The following is an 18141-nucleotide window of genomic DNA, read 5'->3' on the forward strand; positions in this document are numbered from 1 at the left end:
GGTGGGGGGGGGGCAAATAAGACCATGCACTTCCTAGTAAGATATATGGCAAAATTACTATTTCAAATATGGTCAAAATACAGGCACACAGGCTCTTAATGTAGTACTTTTTGATAATACATTTTTCAATACTTCTATGTGGGCGGCCAGGTGGTCCAGTGGTTAGCACGTCACGCCCAAGCCTGTGTGGATTTTCTCCAGGTACTCCGGTTTCCCCACCCCCATATTCCAAAAACATGCGTGGTAGGTAAATGGAACACTCTAAATTGTCTGTAAGTGCGAATGTGAGCGTGGATGGTTGTTCGTTTGTGTGTGCCCTGTGATTGGCTGGCAACCGGTTCAGAGTGTCCCCCGCCTAATGCCCGAAGACGGTTGCGATAGGCTCCAGAACCCCCGCGACCCTTGTGAGAAGAAAGCGGATCGGAAAACGGATGGATGGATGAATACTTCTATTTTAAGGTCCATTATCCAAACCCAACAAAGGCTTTGAAGCAACAACAACATAATAAAATAACCATCCATCTATCCGCCTGTCCATCCATCCATCCATCCATGGCACAAAACTACTGAACACGAAACCTACATTTGGGGCAGCATAAGTCCCAGTGTCTGACAGGTCTTCTATCTAGTGGTGATTTCTGGTATTACAATTTAAAATTCCAGTTAATATTTGCATATTTGTTTTGCACCAGCAGATTTGCATACTTTTTCAAATTTTAGAGTTATGCCCTGTTTTACGGGATTTTTTTTACAGTACTTAACTTCCCTAGTTAACTGTTTTGGGGCTGTAAGCCAATAAAAAAACAAAGCAGATTGTTAATTGGCTGCCTGCGAACAGCTCTCAAAACACTGCATCAGCATGAAAAATACCCTGCATGGTTCAAACACCCTGAACACAGAGGGAAGGTATGTCCAATAAACCCACTTTATGACATGTTGTGCTCTGAAGAATATTGTCATAAAGCTGTGATATTGATTAAGTGTTAAAAGAGGCAGTTTGGGTCCGTCCTCGCCACAGCAAACAACCCTCCTACATTCCTGAAACAATGACGACTGCGCCAAAATGAGGAATTCTTGAGCTCAGGACCAAACAGCAAAGGGGGAAAAAAAACCAAACATCTCAATGTGGTAACATGGCGTCCTTGTAATGGGCAGCTTATCTGTCTGGTTACAGTGCAACAGAGGAAGGGACAGCCCACATTCTTTAGCACTGACCTCATGCAGGAACACGATGATGCAGTCTTCAAAACCCAAAAAAGGGTACATGTGCAATTGCACTTTCAGCTCTCTCTCTCTTTCTCACTCTCACTCTCATTATTATTTTTTTAAACAGAAAAACAAATAGCTTGCAGCCCAGCATGTAGTGTTCATGAACATGTCGAAGAAACCCCCCGAGGAGAGCTCATGCATCTTCTTCACCTGCCATGGTTCATTCATCAAATCCCCGGCCTGCGCGCATGCACACACCAAGAATAACCAGCAAAGGCTTCTAATGAGCAGGAAAGTCCACAGATCAGTTGGGCAGCTGCCACAGCGGGGGGACCTCCTGGTGGTGCCCTCACAAAGATTCCCCCCACTTCACTTCAAAGCCCCAACAGTGGCCAGACTCGCATTCTCCAGTGGTGGCAGGTAACAAAGAACAAAATCCTTATTCATTGCCCTGATGTAGATGACACAACTTCAATATTTGTTTCTTTGATGACTTTTTATTTTTACTCGGTTAATTGTACTTTCCACTCCTTACTTTGTCAAAGTAGGCTTGTTAATTTTTCAACCTCCGCTGATGGCGAATAAACAGAGAGGAAAAGTCAACCACAGTTGACATTTTCGTTGACTGATAAATTGAAAGTTGGTGACTGATAAGGGGGGACAGGGAGCACTAACAATGACGTAACCGATTCAGAGAAGCAAGAAATTTAGTATCCATTTAGAAGAGAAATTTTCAACTTCAAATTGGGTATTAATTGTGCCAAGCTTCTGGTGTTCAGAAATTCTGTCTAATCTAAAAAAAAAAAAAAAAAAACACCATACATGTAAATAAAAAAACTGAGTTGTTATCCTTGCTCATTTTGCATTTTCAGTTCACAAAAAGAAAAAAAGCTAATACTAGCTAGCTTGTTTCCCTCTACATATGTAAGTTAAATTAAAAAGGGGAAACTTATTTTGTGCAGACTGCAGAGAGAGTTTTCTTCTTCTGTTGTTCCAAGTTATCAAAACATGTATTATTCTCAATGCCTCCATGGCCTTTTTTGCAAGAATTTTTGATGAAGACTGAGTCCTAAAGTGATCCATTGCAAGTGCATCTTCGGTCAGCCTAAAAACACAAATTTCTCAATTATCTGGAATTGAAAAAAAACCAAAAAACAGACAGCTAAGGTGTAGTTCTTCAGCTGTAATCATTTGCTGATTTTTCATTTTTTGTTCGTCAACTCACAATGTTAGCAAAGCTTTGGGAACACATTGTTTGGGTAACATAAAAGCCTGAGCTACATTTACAAGATATCAAAAGGGTTAAAATTCATTTTTACTTTTGTACTTAAAGTCTACACTCTTTTTTCCTACCAAAGATATTGTTTTTTCTTTTTTTTTTAAACAGTTTTACTTAGTGTGTAGGTACATTAACTGCCCTGCTTTCTCTTAACAGCACCGTCACTGTAGCAAGTGTATCCGCCTATCAAATGTACAGTATACATGACGTGCCTGCTGACATAAGTGGAGCAGGAGCAATTGACTGAATCCCATTTGTTGCGGTGGCCTGGCTCTGATGTCTGAGGAATGCACAACAGCAGACATTGGCTCATGTCAGGAATGTTCACAATTACAGCTTGGTCCACCTCCTGTGTGTGTGTGTGTGTGTGTGTGTGTGTGTGTGTGTGTGTGTGTGTGTGTGTGTGTGTGTGTGTGTGTGTGTGTGTGTGTGTGTGTGTGTGTGTGTGCGATTTTGAGTGCACTATTGCCGAAAAACAGAGGGAAAAGTGTGTGTCTGCTTCTGGATGGCTGCAGGGATTACATAAAGCGACACCTGATTGGCTCCTTTTAAGCATGACAGCATGGCATATCCTGGTGGATTATGGGTAATAATATTGGGAGGCTGCAGTGAGGACGGGCTGTCTGTTTTTCAGTCTCCATGGGCTCTATCGATATTAATACTCTTGCTAAATACCGCAGCCCAGCTTCTGATTTACAACTAAGCTGTGTTTGTGTAACCAACTTCAACATGAACGCCCTTCAGGGAAAATATGATTTGGGGTTATTTTCATGAGAAAGGTTGTTGTATATTGACTACACAAGCCCAGCCCTGACACGACAGGTTCGAGTTTCCTCACTGGAGCCAAAACACAACAAATTCATGAGCTTGTTGAAAGAAGAGGGCCTTGGCATTTTTTTCAGTTATCTCAAATGATGTCAGCTATCAACGGCACATGCCTGGTGAAACACAAGCTGTGAGTGAGGCCAAACCATCTCCCTTGAGTCTGAGGCACGTGCACTGATTGGCGCATTTCTGGCTCAGCCATTGATTCCCGGAGCCATCTGCCACATTATGGCTCAGAAGTTAGTTTCCGTGACAACGCAGTGTCGATAAATGACACATTTTATTTAAGTCTGCGATCTGTTCTCGGATGTTACGTCCACTTGCAGTCTCTGTTAGGGAAAGCGATTTTGACAGCCAGTTCTCCAGTTCCCATGAAAACAGCAGTCTTGTCTGCAAGGGGTTTTGTTTTTCATCTGACCTTTTTTCCTCATGCTTTAACCCTGAGCTTTCAGTTCCTCCGGGTGGTAATAATAACAATAATAATAATAAATTTTATTTGAAAGCGCTTTTCACAGTACTCAGACATGTTACAAAAAGAATTAAGAAATACAGGATAAAATAATACAGTTCAAAGTAAAAATATACGCACATTTTGAAACACGCAAATGTCAGAAAAGAAAAACAAAGCAAGAAATGAGTAACAAAGATGAAAAGATGTTCAAAACATTGCGGAGCAGGTGAGTTTTGAGTAATGGTTTGAAGGATTGGAGGTCAGTACAGTTGCGAATGTGTTGAGGTCGAGGGTTCCAGAGGGTAGGGGTGGAGACAGAGAAGGCTCGGTCCTCCCCAGGTTTTGTGGCTGTTCATGAGGGTGGTGAGGAGGTTTGCATTTGAGAGAGGTACGAGGGGGACTGATTGTGAAGGGCTTTATAGGTGAGAAGAAGTTTAAATTCAATGTGCTGGGGAACGAGGAGCCAGTGGAGGTTTTTAAGGACGGGGGTGATGTGATCACGAGAGCGGGTGTGTGGAAAGGCGGGCGGCGGCATTCTGGATGTCCTGTAATTTATTGAGGAGTTTGGAGGTTGTACCGTAGAGGATGCTATTGCTGTCGTCACGGCGGGAGGTGATGAAGGCGTGGATGAGGGTTTGGGCGGCAGTGAAAGAAAGTGAGGAGCAGAAGCGAGCGATGTTCTTGAGGGCAGTAGAGAGGTGGAGGTCCATTGTGATGGCCAGGTGGTAGGAGATGTTGAGGTTAATGCTGGATGGTGAGACCGGTGGAGCAGACCGAGTCCAGAGTGTGGGTGGGGAAGTTGACATGTTGAGTCAAGTTGAGGCGGTCCTGAAAGTCCAGGAATTTGAGAGGCATGGTTGCAGTTGGATACGGATCCGATTTGGAGGTTGAAGTCGCCAAGGAGCAGAGTGGAAGGTGAGGTGGGTGAGAGCTGTGTGACCAAATCAGAGAAGTCGGAGAGAAATGATGGGTTGATCTTAGAGGTCCGGGGCGGGGGCGGTAGATAACAGCAATGACCCGGGAGAAGAGACCAGGGAATTTGATAGTGATGTGTTTGAATGACGGAGTGGGTGAGTTGGATATGGTGTTGATTTTAAACTCTGTTTTATGGTCTGAGGCCACCCCACAACCTCGGCCAGTGAAACAGTGTACGGCTGCTTTAGCCCTCAGACATTCACATGCCATGCCAGCTGTAAGTGTGTCGTGCGCACACACACACACGCGCGCGCACACACACACACACACACACACACACACACACACACACACACACACACACACCAAAACTGATGTGTTTTTATGCTGCATAAAAGGGCCTGTATGAGGTACTGTAGTGCTCTTTGTTCTATTGTGTGTCGGCATACTGGAGCTGTCCAGTCAAAATAAATAATGGGCATCAGATCAATGGAAGGCTCGGAAGTTTCTGTACCTAAAATTTAGCAGATTAGACTCATGGACACTTCCTGGAAAAGTAGGCTGAGAGAACTGTGATTTTTTTAAATTTTTTTAATGTGTTTAAAAATATCTATACCTTTTTCACTTTCATGGCAATTGTGACATGTCATAATAGCTGATTCTGTAACAATACAGTACAAAAAAATCCCCTCAACATAATGACGCACGTAGACACTACTTTAAGAAAGACCCACGAGCTTAATGCTAACATAGAATGGAAAATAAAATGGACATGCTAACAATCATCAGTAATAATCGTGGTTTTACAAGCCTTTCGGGAACAGATATTTGAACACAAATGGTGGACCAACACATGTAGACAGATATAACATGTAACGAGTGGATTTTCACCGATTGCATGTGAGTCTGGGACATGTTGCCTGCAATTAATGGTGGTTCACTGTATATTGATTATTGCGTAGTTGACTTATCGTACACACAATAGAAAATTAATGGATGGATGTCACCATTCAATTCCCATATTGTACAGAATCCAAGGCGTGGTCTTTTCATTTGAAATGTACAAACTTGGATACTGCAAAGTAATCCAGGCTGCGTGTTCTTGATTGGCCGGCACAGGCTTGCTAGACTGCTGCCGTTTTTTTGCTTTCAGTAAAGTGACATGTTTGTGTGAGTGTGTGGCCAGGATGGGAGTCAGTGTCACATAAATACTGCTAATTCCAAGCGCAAGTTCTTACAAGAGCAGGAAGCAAGCAACAACAACTAAAAGATGGCTTTGAGATTGCTAAATGAACCCATCTATGTGAGAACGTCTCAGTTGTGTACTATAAAGACTGGTCTCATTTGACTACCCACATAAATATACACAGACCCAGCACAGACAGGACCTTCACAACAATGTAAAGTATCTCCATTGTATCAACATTTTAGTCACAGCAGACTAATCTGTCTGTGTTTGAACATTAGAGTGTGTTATGACTACTAGTCATGTGCATCTTCTAAGAACCTGTTTTGCTTTGTTTATCTTGCTTTTTTGTCTGGGGCCAGTCAGTGAAATCAATTAATAACATTTATTTTACAGTGACTGTAATTGTATTGTGCACTTTATTTTCTGTGGATATAATGCTACGATGGACCATACACCGCTCTGGAAAAACAAAAAAGATCAGGGAAAAAAAACGGGATCATTTTTTGTCTTTCAGCCTATGCTTTCCTGCAAATAAATGCTCACAATGACAATATTTGTATTTAGAATTCCTGAGTGAAGTTGTGCGCAGGATTCCAAACAAAAAATGTCTTTCACTCAAACATGTACTGCAACTGTACATGGCAAAATCAGAGAAGCTGATCATGTTTGCATGTTTTGTATACTGTACACACATAAAGTGCAATTTCGAATTACCTTTGTTTTTTTCAGGTAGAACGGATACATTTCAGCTTGAGAATTTTTACCGCCAGGTATTACACATGGGCATTTACAGCACTTCTGAAACTGTTACACTGACAGATCAACACTCATTTGCTGTCAGCGATACGCATTAGCACGTCCCTCCTACTAAAAGCAACATGGAAAACACCACAAGGTTTTCTGATACGAAGCCCTCACCAATCGAGAGGAGCCCCGGGCCGCCTCTTTATTGGCCTCAAGCCCAGACTTGCACTCCAACCATACTCATCCCTCGCGGCAGCGCCCCTGCCGCTGAGCTGTACAGTGACATCGATTCACAAATCCATTTTGCAGCGTTGTCCTGTCAACGAGCCATTTGATTCTCTTCTAATGGCTCCGGCTTGACTCTAAGCTTGTGCGTCTGGCGGATGGAGGAATGCACTTTACAAACATCAGCCCATTGTTTCCCCATCGGATGCTGCTTGGGACAACAATGTGGGGAAACTTGTGGTTGGACTCCACCAACTATCTAATCTCATCACCTTGTTAGTCTGATGGAATGTAAATCACGTCAGGCCACATCCCTTCTGCCCGGTTTTGACACATTCTCCATTCGACGGATTTCTCCATTGTGAGACTAATAAAGGTTTTATTGTCTTATCTTATCTTATCTTATTCCCTCAGCCTCATGAAGAGCAGGACATCAACATTGAGATCAATATTTTAATGAGAAGTGCTTTCTGCCATTATCTACTAAAAAGCTAAGCTATTAACTGTTTAATACGAAAGTATAGCTCTGGTAGAAGTTGAAGCGAGGCAAGAAGCCATCTTGTGGCATCCAAAAGCAACAATAATTCTGTTTAGGGGCGGGGCATCAATTACTTGAGTACTTAAGCTATTCGCGCAAGACTTGGCCCAGATCCACCGCAAATACCCGTGGAACACTATCCAATGTTTACAGGTGAATTACATTTGACCTCTAAATTGTCTCAAACTGTTGAGGTACTTTTGGCACAACTTGCTCTTCTCAGACCGGAAAATTCACAAGCCATACATTTTACCAAGATTACCCACTTCGATGCCTTTCTGTGACTCCTCCAGTCTCTCTGTATTATTTTTGCAACCTGCTGTTGAGGCTCTCATCTCAGTGGTCACTTCCTTTTGGGAAAATCCTGTTTGATCGTTTCTCAGTCTTGGTCTCAGAATGTCAGAATGTGAACAGCATGACGAAGGGTACTCTTAAAATACCAAATCTCATTCAACCAGGAAATGTATTTGCCTATTTGTGGATCGTAACCCGATTGCTAATTTTGCTGTTTGTCCAAAAAGTACTGTAACAGTAAACGGTGGGATATTAAAAAGTTTCCAGAAAGTCAAATTAAGTTCACCTTTAATGGGCATAGTTCATTTTGGCTTCATCCTGAAATTTCAACCATTGTGTGAATCGTGTCTGTCCAATTACCTCTTGTTGGAGCATGTGCATATCTGACATGGTGACATATGCCTCCCAGTGCACATGCCAAGTTGTCATACACCGATAAGACAAAGAAAGCGAGGAGGGCGTGCTGTGTCAAGCATCAGGCTTCTAATGATGAGGAAGGAATCTCAAAATCCATTTTGAGGAACACAGTAGCGTCACTGTCAGAACTGCTGCCACTTCTCTTCGCATCCAAAAAGAGAAGCACAACAGCGACTCAAATTCGAGGAAGCTACACATGCAAAGTGAAACCGAGAACATGCTGCTCCTCTACATAGCAATCCAATTCCTTTGATGTTAAACTAAAGACCGGCAGTATACCAAGGACACCGTTTGCAGGACCGGCGACTGGAATGAAAACAAAACATCAGGAATTTGGCCTCAGTTAAAAGCCAAAGGTATCAAAACACATTGAAGCAAATCAGGACCACACACGTGCGCAGAAACACATTGGAGCTGTGTGACGCTAGAGTTGGGGAGATTTGTTATGGAAAGAGAGCAATTGTTTCTGGGAACTTGCCCTGCTGACCTTTGAGACAGAGAAGCGGGTAGAATGAGGGGGTGTGGATTCTTTTTTGGGACAGTCACAACCATTCTTTCGTGAGCGGTCAACTTTCTCCAGCTTCTCCTCTGCCATATTTCCAAAAAGAGGGTCAAAAAATGGTCACATCGATGTGGAGTGTGACAAATGCCTGTTGATTCCCTATATTGTGATTTAATGTAGTTCTTTTTTTTTTTGTTTGTTTTTCTTTTTCACCCGACCGCCATCACTAGTTCACCTCTATGGTTTGAAAACTGGCAGGAATTCTTAAGTCCCAACCCGGCGGACATTCCCTCCCCTCCCACATCAGATATCCCGCCTACGTACAGCAAAGTCCGAGCAACATCCGAATGTTGATGTGTTGCGTAAGAAGTGGGATGAAACCCCCCCATGCCAACATAAACAGAGCCTTTCTTCCTGAGGCTTGTGTTACTCATCCACATCACGATTTGCTTCATTTTAAGTGGTACAACGAACGATTGCTGTGGGACAAGTAATAATGTTTGATTGACATTTAGCTGAATGTCTCCTGCGTAGCAAGACAAAAAAAATGTGGATTTGTTTTTTAATCTCTACTTTGTTCCAGGTGTGTCAGAAAGCATAAAACAAAAAGCGCTTACAAACGAAATATCAAAATTCCAATAACGTGAAACCAAAGATCAAGATCGCCAAAAAGGAATAGTGAAAATACAAAGTTCTACAACAAAATGAGAGCTCCTCTGAAAAGTATCGAGAGATCTAAAATACAACACTTGAAGCACTACACCAAGCAAGGTCAATAATTGACGGAGACTTGCCCACATGGCAGTCCTTAAATACTTGGCAGGACTTGATGGGGAAACGTGGAACAGGTGCGCCTGCTGGAGGGAAACGGCCTTCACTCCAGCTGGAGCTGAACCACAATCAAAGCAGGCAGAAAATGACATCCATGAGTCGGCCGGTGCACACTCATTACATTCATTCTTGTCACAGCAGCCGTCTTGGCGCCATGCCTGTGCTGGGGCACAAAATGGCGCGCTGGAACAATTGTGGCGCGGGGGACTCCTTCGCCAGATTTCCAGACAAAGATGCCGTGTTGATGCCCAACCTCTCCTTCAGTCCAATTTGAATTGGGATGCTGCAGATGGAGGGGCGGCGAGGGAATGTCGGCACACGTCAGCCTGAACCCTTTATATAAGGTGGGGCGGGGGGCCTCAGTGTACAAAAAGACACAGAGACCGTCTGTCTTCAGTTGCAAAGACAGCGGGGCATTCAGGCATGTGCGACTCTTTTCACCAAGTGACAGTTGAAATCTTTTCAGCCTTTGTCCCGACTTGTGACTAGTTGTGAATTTATCATAAGCGCAACAAAGCGTGAATGCTTCAAGTTGCCACATCATCATGACCTCTTCACATTTGGACTCTTTTCCACTGGCCACTGCCTCCAAAGCTCCGTGATTCATTCATCCAAACTTCAGGATAACCTGTGAGCAACATCACTTTTGATCCTCCCATGAAGGAAATTTGGCCAAAAAGAGGCAAAACTTTGAACCCTAAAAGAGGAAGCGCCATTATTTCCTTCTACAGCTGCAGAAATAGTCCTGCAGTTTTTATTCCTGGCAGGGAGCAATAAAGCTCAAATGCTTCGCCACTGCATGGTCTTAAATTGCTTTTTGGCAGGTATCAGCATCAGTTTTTCTGATGACTTTTTACTTAATACTCTCTTCATTTTAAAACACATACTTCTACTTGTAGGTCCAAATTAGCTCATTAAGTTTTTCATTATGACAGATGGAGATCCTAAAATCTAGAGTTGCCCGAAACCCATCGCGACAACTTGCTGTAACTCATTCTTGCGATGAATACTCAAGTGCGTGCACGCACAGCAATGTGAACTTGAGACTTCCATTTCAGTCTGGTTATCTTTCCTATTTGGGTGATGCCGTAGACTCCTGTGAGTCACAGATTCACAAGTACCGTAACACTGATTCATTGGAATGAATAAATAACTTGACCCGGAACATGTGGGGCTATATAAATTCCACTTCAGCTTTCTTTTTGTACTAATTGAATGAACACACTGGGATTGGCTGGGAACTAGTTCAGGGTGTCGCCCGCCTACTGCCCGAAGACAGCTGGGATAGGCACCAGCACACCCGCGACCCTTGTGAGGATAAGCGGATCAGAAAATGGATGAACACATTCATTAACATGCGCCGAATGCTGTTTATCATTTTAGTCCGGTTACAATGGTAAACTTGTCCATTTGTTGTCATGGAGATAGCATACTAGATTAAATGGGAGTCGCAGTAACGTTCAATTTTTTCTTTTTTTTTTTTTTAAATTCTGCTCCTTCACCAAGAAGTGAAACGCGTGACATTTGAGCCACTACAACTAATTCTGAAACATTGTTAAGAATGTGCTGTCCTGAAACAGTGTCAGAGGAAGTCCAGCCGAACTTCTCCTTTTGAACAAAGAAAACACGTGAAAAGTCTTTTGATCATTTAAAAATGTTCCTGGTGTAAATACAGTGGCAGGCCCTATATTTGGTACCTGAGCCTTCAATGGGGTCTCACTCGACTTAATACACTTTTCACTATACAATGGTAGAAATTATCAATACCATACAGACAGTGCCATATAGATCCACTGGAGCAGTTCACAATCAACATATATCTAATAACGTGAAAACATAATAAGGTAGAGACTCTTCTCTTTCAAGGTGTCAAAATAACAGCATGAATAAAAGTTACGAAATAAAGTTAAATAACACAAAGTGTAGTCACTGATGATGTAGTGCTTTCACTTCCTCTTCAGTGATTAGTGTAGATGAATGGTATTGTCATTATTCTGGTATGGTATCTAATTTTATTTTCTAATTTTATTTTCTAATTACAGTGGAACCTGTTAGTTACTGTTAGTGGAATTAATAAATGTCTGATTTTCATGTTTAGTACTTTGTCTGCAGCTCTGGCTGTTTGTAAAGTGATCTATAATAAAGTTCCGAGTTGATGAACCCGTTCCAGAAATTCTGACTGAAACCGAATCGTACGCAAGATGGTCTGCACGGCAATATCAAGACAAGATGGGCAACATTTCCGTAACATCCTGTCAAAAGTCAGGCCTTCAAAATAAAAGCACAGTAGTATCATTCACCGCTCTATTTGGCTTTATTTTGGCTAATTTAGCAGTCCCACTCAAACTATTCTGTGATTTTTAATTTATTGGATGTGACTGTTAATATGCTACTCTAGTGGCCAATGCTAGCTAATCTTTTGCTAACATATGGTGCCTAAGTGTCATGCATGGTGTTTGGACAGCATCTTTTCAGCTTGTGGTTATTTCAGCTCGACAGAAGAAAATGTACAAGGGTTCACTGTCCTCCACATCCTATTAGGCATGATAACATTTGTGTTTTGACAAAGTGGGAAATGGGAGGGTTGTCAACAACCCTATTGAGTTCCCTCAGACAAAACAACATGAGGGCGAGGATTCAGAATCTGATGTGATGTCCTTGACTATCAAGCCAACCCCCCCACCCCCCCCACCCCCAAATCCCATTAATCCTGTAAACCAGGGGTGTCAAACTAACTTTTGTCGTGGGCCACTTCGTTGTTTTGGTTTCCCTATGAGGGTCATCATGACTGTGAAACCAAATACATGTATGATTGCCTCGTATACATGCACAACAAATTGATGAATAACAATTTTTGAAATAACAGGCCAGTAAAAGGAGTTTGTTCAAATATTATTTCATTTCTTTTAAATGGGGGATTGGTAACAAAAAAATATATATCTCAACATTTTTGAAAGTAAAGACAATTTGCAATTTTGATATTTTTGTAAGGAACTTGAAGTCAATACCGATATGCTTTCTTGGGCCACATAAAATGATGTGGCGGGCCGGATCTGGCCCCCGGGCCTTGAATTTCACCCCCGTGGAGCTGATCAAAAGATGATTCATTTAAGTAGAGAGGGACGACTGCGTCCAATGTGTGCATTTTTCATCCCAACATTGCACAATGATGCTTTTGAGCAACCCTGCGAGTTTCATGGCATACACTTCATATACGGAGAGCGATTGCATCAGGAGCTATGGTGGTTGGGATGTAACTCAAAACATTCCCCTAACCTCCTGGCGTAATACATGAATTGATAAACGGTTATAAAAAAAAAAAAACATCCCGCAACCTATGAAAAAAAGTTTGAATCTCCATGTATCTCCATCAGACTGTCATTCATTTGACCAAATTGTGAAATTTGTAAAAGTAAATTTACAATTGCTTCAAGCTTGATCCTCGTACAGAGCTTCTGAACTGTTTTGTGTTGTACACTGAACATCTGCCGATTCACTATTCAGGAATTCACCTCTGCCTGTTTTCCTTTTTAGGGTCTCGACACTACAAGAGAGCCCAGGCCAATAGGGAAGCAGTAATTGGTGATAAGGAACTAAGTTGAAGTGACACATCTCACCAAAGAGACCAACATTTTTGTTTTTTGAGGAGGAGCTAAATTTAGCCTGGGTTGTGAGTTAGTCTTTGTTGCATGTACTGTATATGGGAAATTTTCGGTGCATTTTAAAAAATCTAATCATCTGTAATCCACTCCCTATTCATATTGAATGTCATTTAGTTCGCTGTTAACTGGGGTGCACAAGAGGAGCAGTGCACTTTACAAGTTGGCAGCGCGTTTTAAGAATCAGTATGATTCTGCAATTAGAGGTCTGTTCAACAAGCGTTTGCGTAATAAAAATGTCAATCACGCAGAGTCAAATTTAAGAGCGTCTGTCTCGGAAAAAAAAATCAACATTAGCGCAGCAGCTTTGGTTCCCGGTAATTGTATACACATGACAGCTTTGATCGCGGTGTAATCCTTTCTGACATCTTTGACAGCAAGTTTGCTCACTGGCGTTTGTTTAGAACTTGTCATTTTATCTGCGCGAGCCAGCAGGAAACCCAATTCGGGCAGGAAACTTCCATAATGACGCAAACAAAATGTATTCGGCCGCTGGACATTTTGCCATTTTGTTTGGTGGGTCGCAGGCGCATGCTGATTCATTCGCAGGGCCAAATGCTGCGACTGGAGGGGGGGGGGGGGTTGCCATGGTGACGGACAGCAGAATCAGTGTGTGTCTCCTCCCGCCCGCAAGTGATCGAGACGTTATCGACTGTGAAAAACCCCAAAGATCACTGTATAAGGCCCTGGAGTGACTGTAATGGACAGTTTTTTTTTGTTTTTTTTGTGATGCTTGGGCTGCTCTGAGCATGAACAAGACAATGCAGATTTAACCTCGAACAGTATTGCAATGTTACAATCACCCGAGTGCAAAGGGAATAAGCATAAAAACAGATGGCGGGAATATAATATGTCATCAATACCGGGGAAATAACTACACCCCAGACAACTGAGCCGCATGTGCTGCATAATCTCTCGAGTATTTGAACCACGATGGCGGCAGCTGGACCGTCTTGCCAGGGAGACAAAGATGTGACTCAGCAACAGCTGTTGCCATGGGTTACCAGGCAGTGCTACCCCCAAAAGGCTTGTTGCTCACATGACTTGTGTTGCTATATGAGGGGTACTCAAATTTCTGGGATCAAGGGGTCCCCTGATAGATAAGAAAAATAATTGGCATTAAAATGCTCTGTCAAGTATAATTTATCCAAAATATTACCGTACTTCTGTAAATGGGTGAGAGGAAATACTGTAGTAATGCACAGCAAAAAACTGACAACTGGTTAGTCACACCTACGGTCGCTGAGAGGTTCTTTGTCGGAGGAGGTGGTTTCTTCTTAAAAAAAAAAAAAGCCAACTCCATCTATTACTGGCCCAAAGCTAAGAGAAATAAGTGGTTTCGTTTGTTTCATTTATTAGCTCGCATAAGTACATACATGTTTTTTTCAAAATTGATTCCACATGATTTACCGCAAATTATTTCACGGACAACCACGCTATGGCTTGCGGAACAGGACTTTGAGAACCACTGGGCTAAGGCCTCTGTGGTGCCATACACGCAAGATGGAAGGCGATAATCTGACCAAGCCTTGGCCTGGCAGCCCATTTATCCCCCACACACCACCACCCCCCCCTTCCCCTCCTAAATGCAGATTAATACCTTATTAAGAGAAACTGATTTAACACCAATCCACTTACACCAGCATGGAGGATGACAGCGGACGAAGAAAACCTCCCAAGATTAACAGCGTTTGCTTTCACCACGCTTTCCCGACGTTGTTCCCCCCCAAACGATGGGGTGCAGCGATAAGCGGGTTCGGCTAATAATACATGATTGGCTGCCAACGCTATGCTAATGACATTAAGGCTTTGTCGGCAGTGGCTAATTTTGGACAAAGGCAGTTTAGGAGGCGGAGCAAATCTCCTGCTGAGGCTACACCTTGTACTCTAGGTCACGCCGTCTCATAAGCCACTGCAGCGACTCACGCTGAGCATGTTTTTGGAATGTGGAGGCAAAAACAGGACAACCCCATGCAGGAAGACCGGACATATCACATACATATACACAACAATCCGACTCGTTTTGAAGACCGACGTCTGAGCCTGAGAAAAACAAGTGGCCAATGATTAAAATGAATTTGACAATCCCTGCCTTAGAAGTAATCATTGCCATATAAATGACTAAAATAGAACAGATTTTATTGCAACCGTAACATTTTATATCACTGTCCTACAAAATCAAAGTTAGCCTACTCTCGTTTTCAGTGGCATGAAAGATGAGGTAGATGCCCAGGTTTTGTTTTCAATGATACATTTCTGAACATGGATGCTTGCGTAGGAACCCTGCCGGCAACCAGTCCGAGGCCTCACTTAAGGCTGCCAATGAGAACAAAAGGATTGCGTTGTGCCGTGTTGCTTGCAAACAACTTCAGATCACACGTCTTAGTAACAAATCTTTTTTTATTACATTTCATGGTTTTCCATTCCTTGCAATGGATTGTGGCGGAGTATTGTGACTTTACAAAAAAAAAAAAAAACTTCAACGATCGATCTTAAAGCACATGGACTGTTGATTTTTTTTCTTATGGTGACATAAAATCATGAATCACTTCCGAGGAAACGCCTGACATTTTAAGCACAAAGTCCATTTGTTTGCAGAACTAGTTGAAATCCGTTGTTTTTCATCCTGTGTGCATACAAAAGAAATAAAAACATACATAAAACAGTATCGTTTTTGGGGGGTGGTCGCCATTAAGAGCGTGCAAAGAAAGTCGTGCATTTTCGAAAATTAGAAAGACGACAGAACAACAAGCGCGGAAAAGCTTGACGCCTTAGCTTTGGCGCAATAAGCAGCATCGTGGGAAATTGGGTGGTGAGGACGGGGACAGTGACGCCCTTCCTTGCCCCTTCAACCTCTCCGCTCCAGAGCCATGGTGGACATTCAAACACTTGGAGGATCCTGTACCACCACCTCCTCCTCCTTCTCCACTCTCCCACTCTTCTCCGTTCTCAAGATGGCGGCGCATTGTGTCGACCCAAGGCATCGTCCCGTCCGCGCGACCGGCTTTGTCGGTTATCGTTGTGGTTTTGTCGTTTCGGTTACAAAGTTATACAGCTAGAAGAAGTGACTGATGAAAACAAGGCAATGCGGAAGGAAGGGAGGAAGAAGGGAAGGAGTGGGGGTGTGTCGGGGGATGGGAGGGGGACTCGGGGCATGGCGAGGGGCTTCACGACGTCGTCGCCGCCTTCTCCTGTTCGATGGCTGCAGGGGGGGGAAGAGAAAATGCCGGGTCACATTTGTGCAATAGCACGACATTGATAGATAGATATTTTAGGAATACAAATCCATGGGCTGGCTTACTTTCTTTTGTTGGCAGGACGTTCTTCTCCTTGGTCTCCGTCTTCTTCAGCTTGTTCTTATCAAAGCTGGTCACCTCTGAGATGTCTGGTTTGTCGCTCATCTTTGCAGGTCTGCAAGATCACAAAAGAACTTATTCAATTAAAAAAATTTAAAAAAAAAAGAAAAAAAAGGAAAATTTTGTTCCCCAAAGTGTTTGTGCATGTAGGCGTTTTAATAATTCCTGGAATTCTCGATGTGGGGGGAGGGGGCACCTGAGAATATGGACCCTCTCCTGACTTTTTGCAGGTCTGCAAGATCACAAAAGTACTTCTTCAATTAAAAAAAAAAGAAAGAAAAAAGAGGAAAAATTCGTTCCCAAAAGTGTTTGTGCATATAGTCGTTTTATTAATTCCTGGAATTCTCGATGTGGGGGCGAGGGGGCACCTGAGAATATGGACCCTCTCCTGACTACGAAGTCTGGGCGTTGGCCATATGTAATCACGCAGATTACTTTTGCTGCTTGTGGGCTCGTGCGCCTTCATTCTTTTGTTCACCCTGCGGCTGTGGCCGTCGTGATTTGACTGGCATCCAAGCAGTCATCTCGCACGGGGACGTTAGAATGAAGTCCGCTAATTTACATAACAATAGCGGACCGCCGTGCAGCCTCCCAGAAGGAAAACAAAGGAGACGCAGACGATGACAAAATTCAAATTCAAAGATTCCTTGACCGCCCACTGTATAAATATTCGATATTTTTGTTCGTGGTCATGGCCAAATCCACGTTGGAGCACCCTCACCCACCACCTCCTCCTCCCATGCGGCTCAATGTAAGGGAACCACCGCCCAGGTCCAGTTGGTCATTCCAGCTCAAATCAATCGTCGTGTGCAACACATTTGAGGCCAGTCGATGACCCCCGTAGACTCCCGTGGATAGCAACAGTGCGCTACTGGGGGGTGGGGTCACGTTTGTAACAAAGGGAAATACACTCTTGAGCGTGCACATGGGTGCGCTGGTCGGACAAAAGACTCGCGCGCGCATGCTTGGATCAAATCATCAGCTGCTCCTCTTAAAACAACATTATGTGATTCCATATGCTTCCACTGGCGTAACAGCATCATCAATGAAACAATAAAACTGCCGTGGGGCTGTGAAACCAAATGGGTAAATACACTCTTGAGCGTGCACATGTGTGCGCTGGTCGGACAAAGGACGCGCGCGCGCATGCTTGGATCAAATCATCAGTTGCTCCTCTTAAAACAACATTATGTGATTCCATATGCTTCCACTGGCGTAACAGCATCATCAATGCAACAATAAAACTGCCGTGGGGCTGTGAAACCAAATGGAGAGACAGAGAGGGAGAGAAAGGCTGACAAGGACAGGTGATGATTCGGATGGAGCTTACCGATGAGTCGTCTGTTGAGGACAAGTTGTTTAGAGGTTCTGCTCAGGCGTGTCGCAACAGAAAAAGGCGAGACTCTGCCCGACGCAAGCTCACATATAGTCACAAATATGCTAATGACGGCTGACATCACTACCAGAAAGTCCACAGTGGCTCCCCCTCCTGGCAAGACCCTTAAACGGCACTTTCGAGTTAAGAGGTGCGATCGTTGAAAATGGGAAAAAGAAAGGGATCTACGTCCAAATATTTAATGTTTGTTTGTTTGTTTTCCACGCTTTGGTCAACAGATTTACGCTGTTATTTCATACGAATGTTGCCTCTCGTTAGCGTTTGAGGGGACGAGTCATTAACGTGTATGAGGCGCCCTCTTGTGGTGAGAG

At 43.3% G+C, this 18141-nt stretch overlaps 1 protein-coding gene across 1 annotated transcript; it reads right to left on the minus strand.

Moving 5' to 3' along the window:
• Window positions 1-15460: 15460 nt before the first annotated feature.
• Window positions 15461-17890, minus strand: LOC109528309 (thymosin beta-12). The gene is made up of 3 exons (XM_019890705.1): window positions 17765-17890; window positions 16380-16489; window positions 15461-16280 (listed from the first exon to the last, which is right to left on the minus strand). The coding sequence occupies exons 2-3, from the start codon at window positions 16477-16479 to the stop codon at window positions 16246-16248; spliced, it is 135 nt and encodes a 44-aa protein (XP_019746264.1). The 5' UTR covers window positions 16480-16489; window positions 17765-17890; the 3' UTR covers window positions 15461-16245.
• Window positions 17891-18141: the final 251 nt, after the last annotated feature.

This window comes from Hippocampus comes, unplaced genomic scaffold, assembly GCF_001891065.2.
Source record: "Hippocampus comes isolate QL1 unplaced genomic scaffold, H_comes_QL1_v1.1 scaffold174, whole genome shotgun sequence".
Lineage (NCBI taxonomy): Eukaryota > Metazoa > Chordata > Actinopteri > Syngnathiformes > Syngnathidae > Hippocampus > Hippocampus comes.

Excerpts from the sequence above, each read along its gene's own strand:
- LOC109528309 (XM_019890705.1), bottom strand. The coding sequence starts at position 16,479 with ATGAGCGACAAACCAGACATCTCAGAGGTGACCAGCTTTGATAAGAAC. Across the intron at positions 16,281-16,379 it reads CGTCCTGCCAACAAAAGAAA|CCATCGAACAGGAGAAGGCG; the intron begins GTAAGCCAGCCC and ends CCCCCCCTGCAG.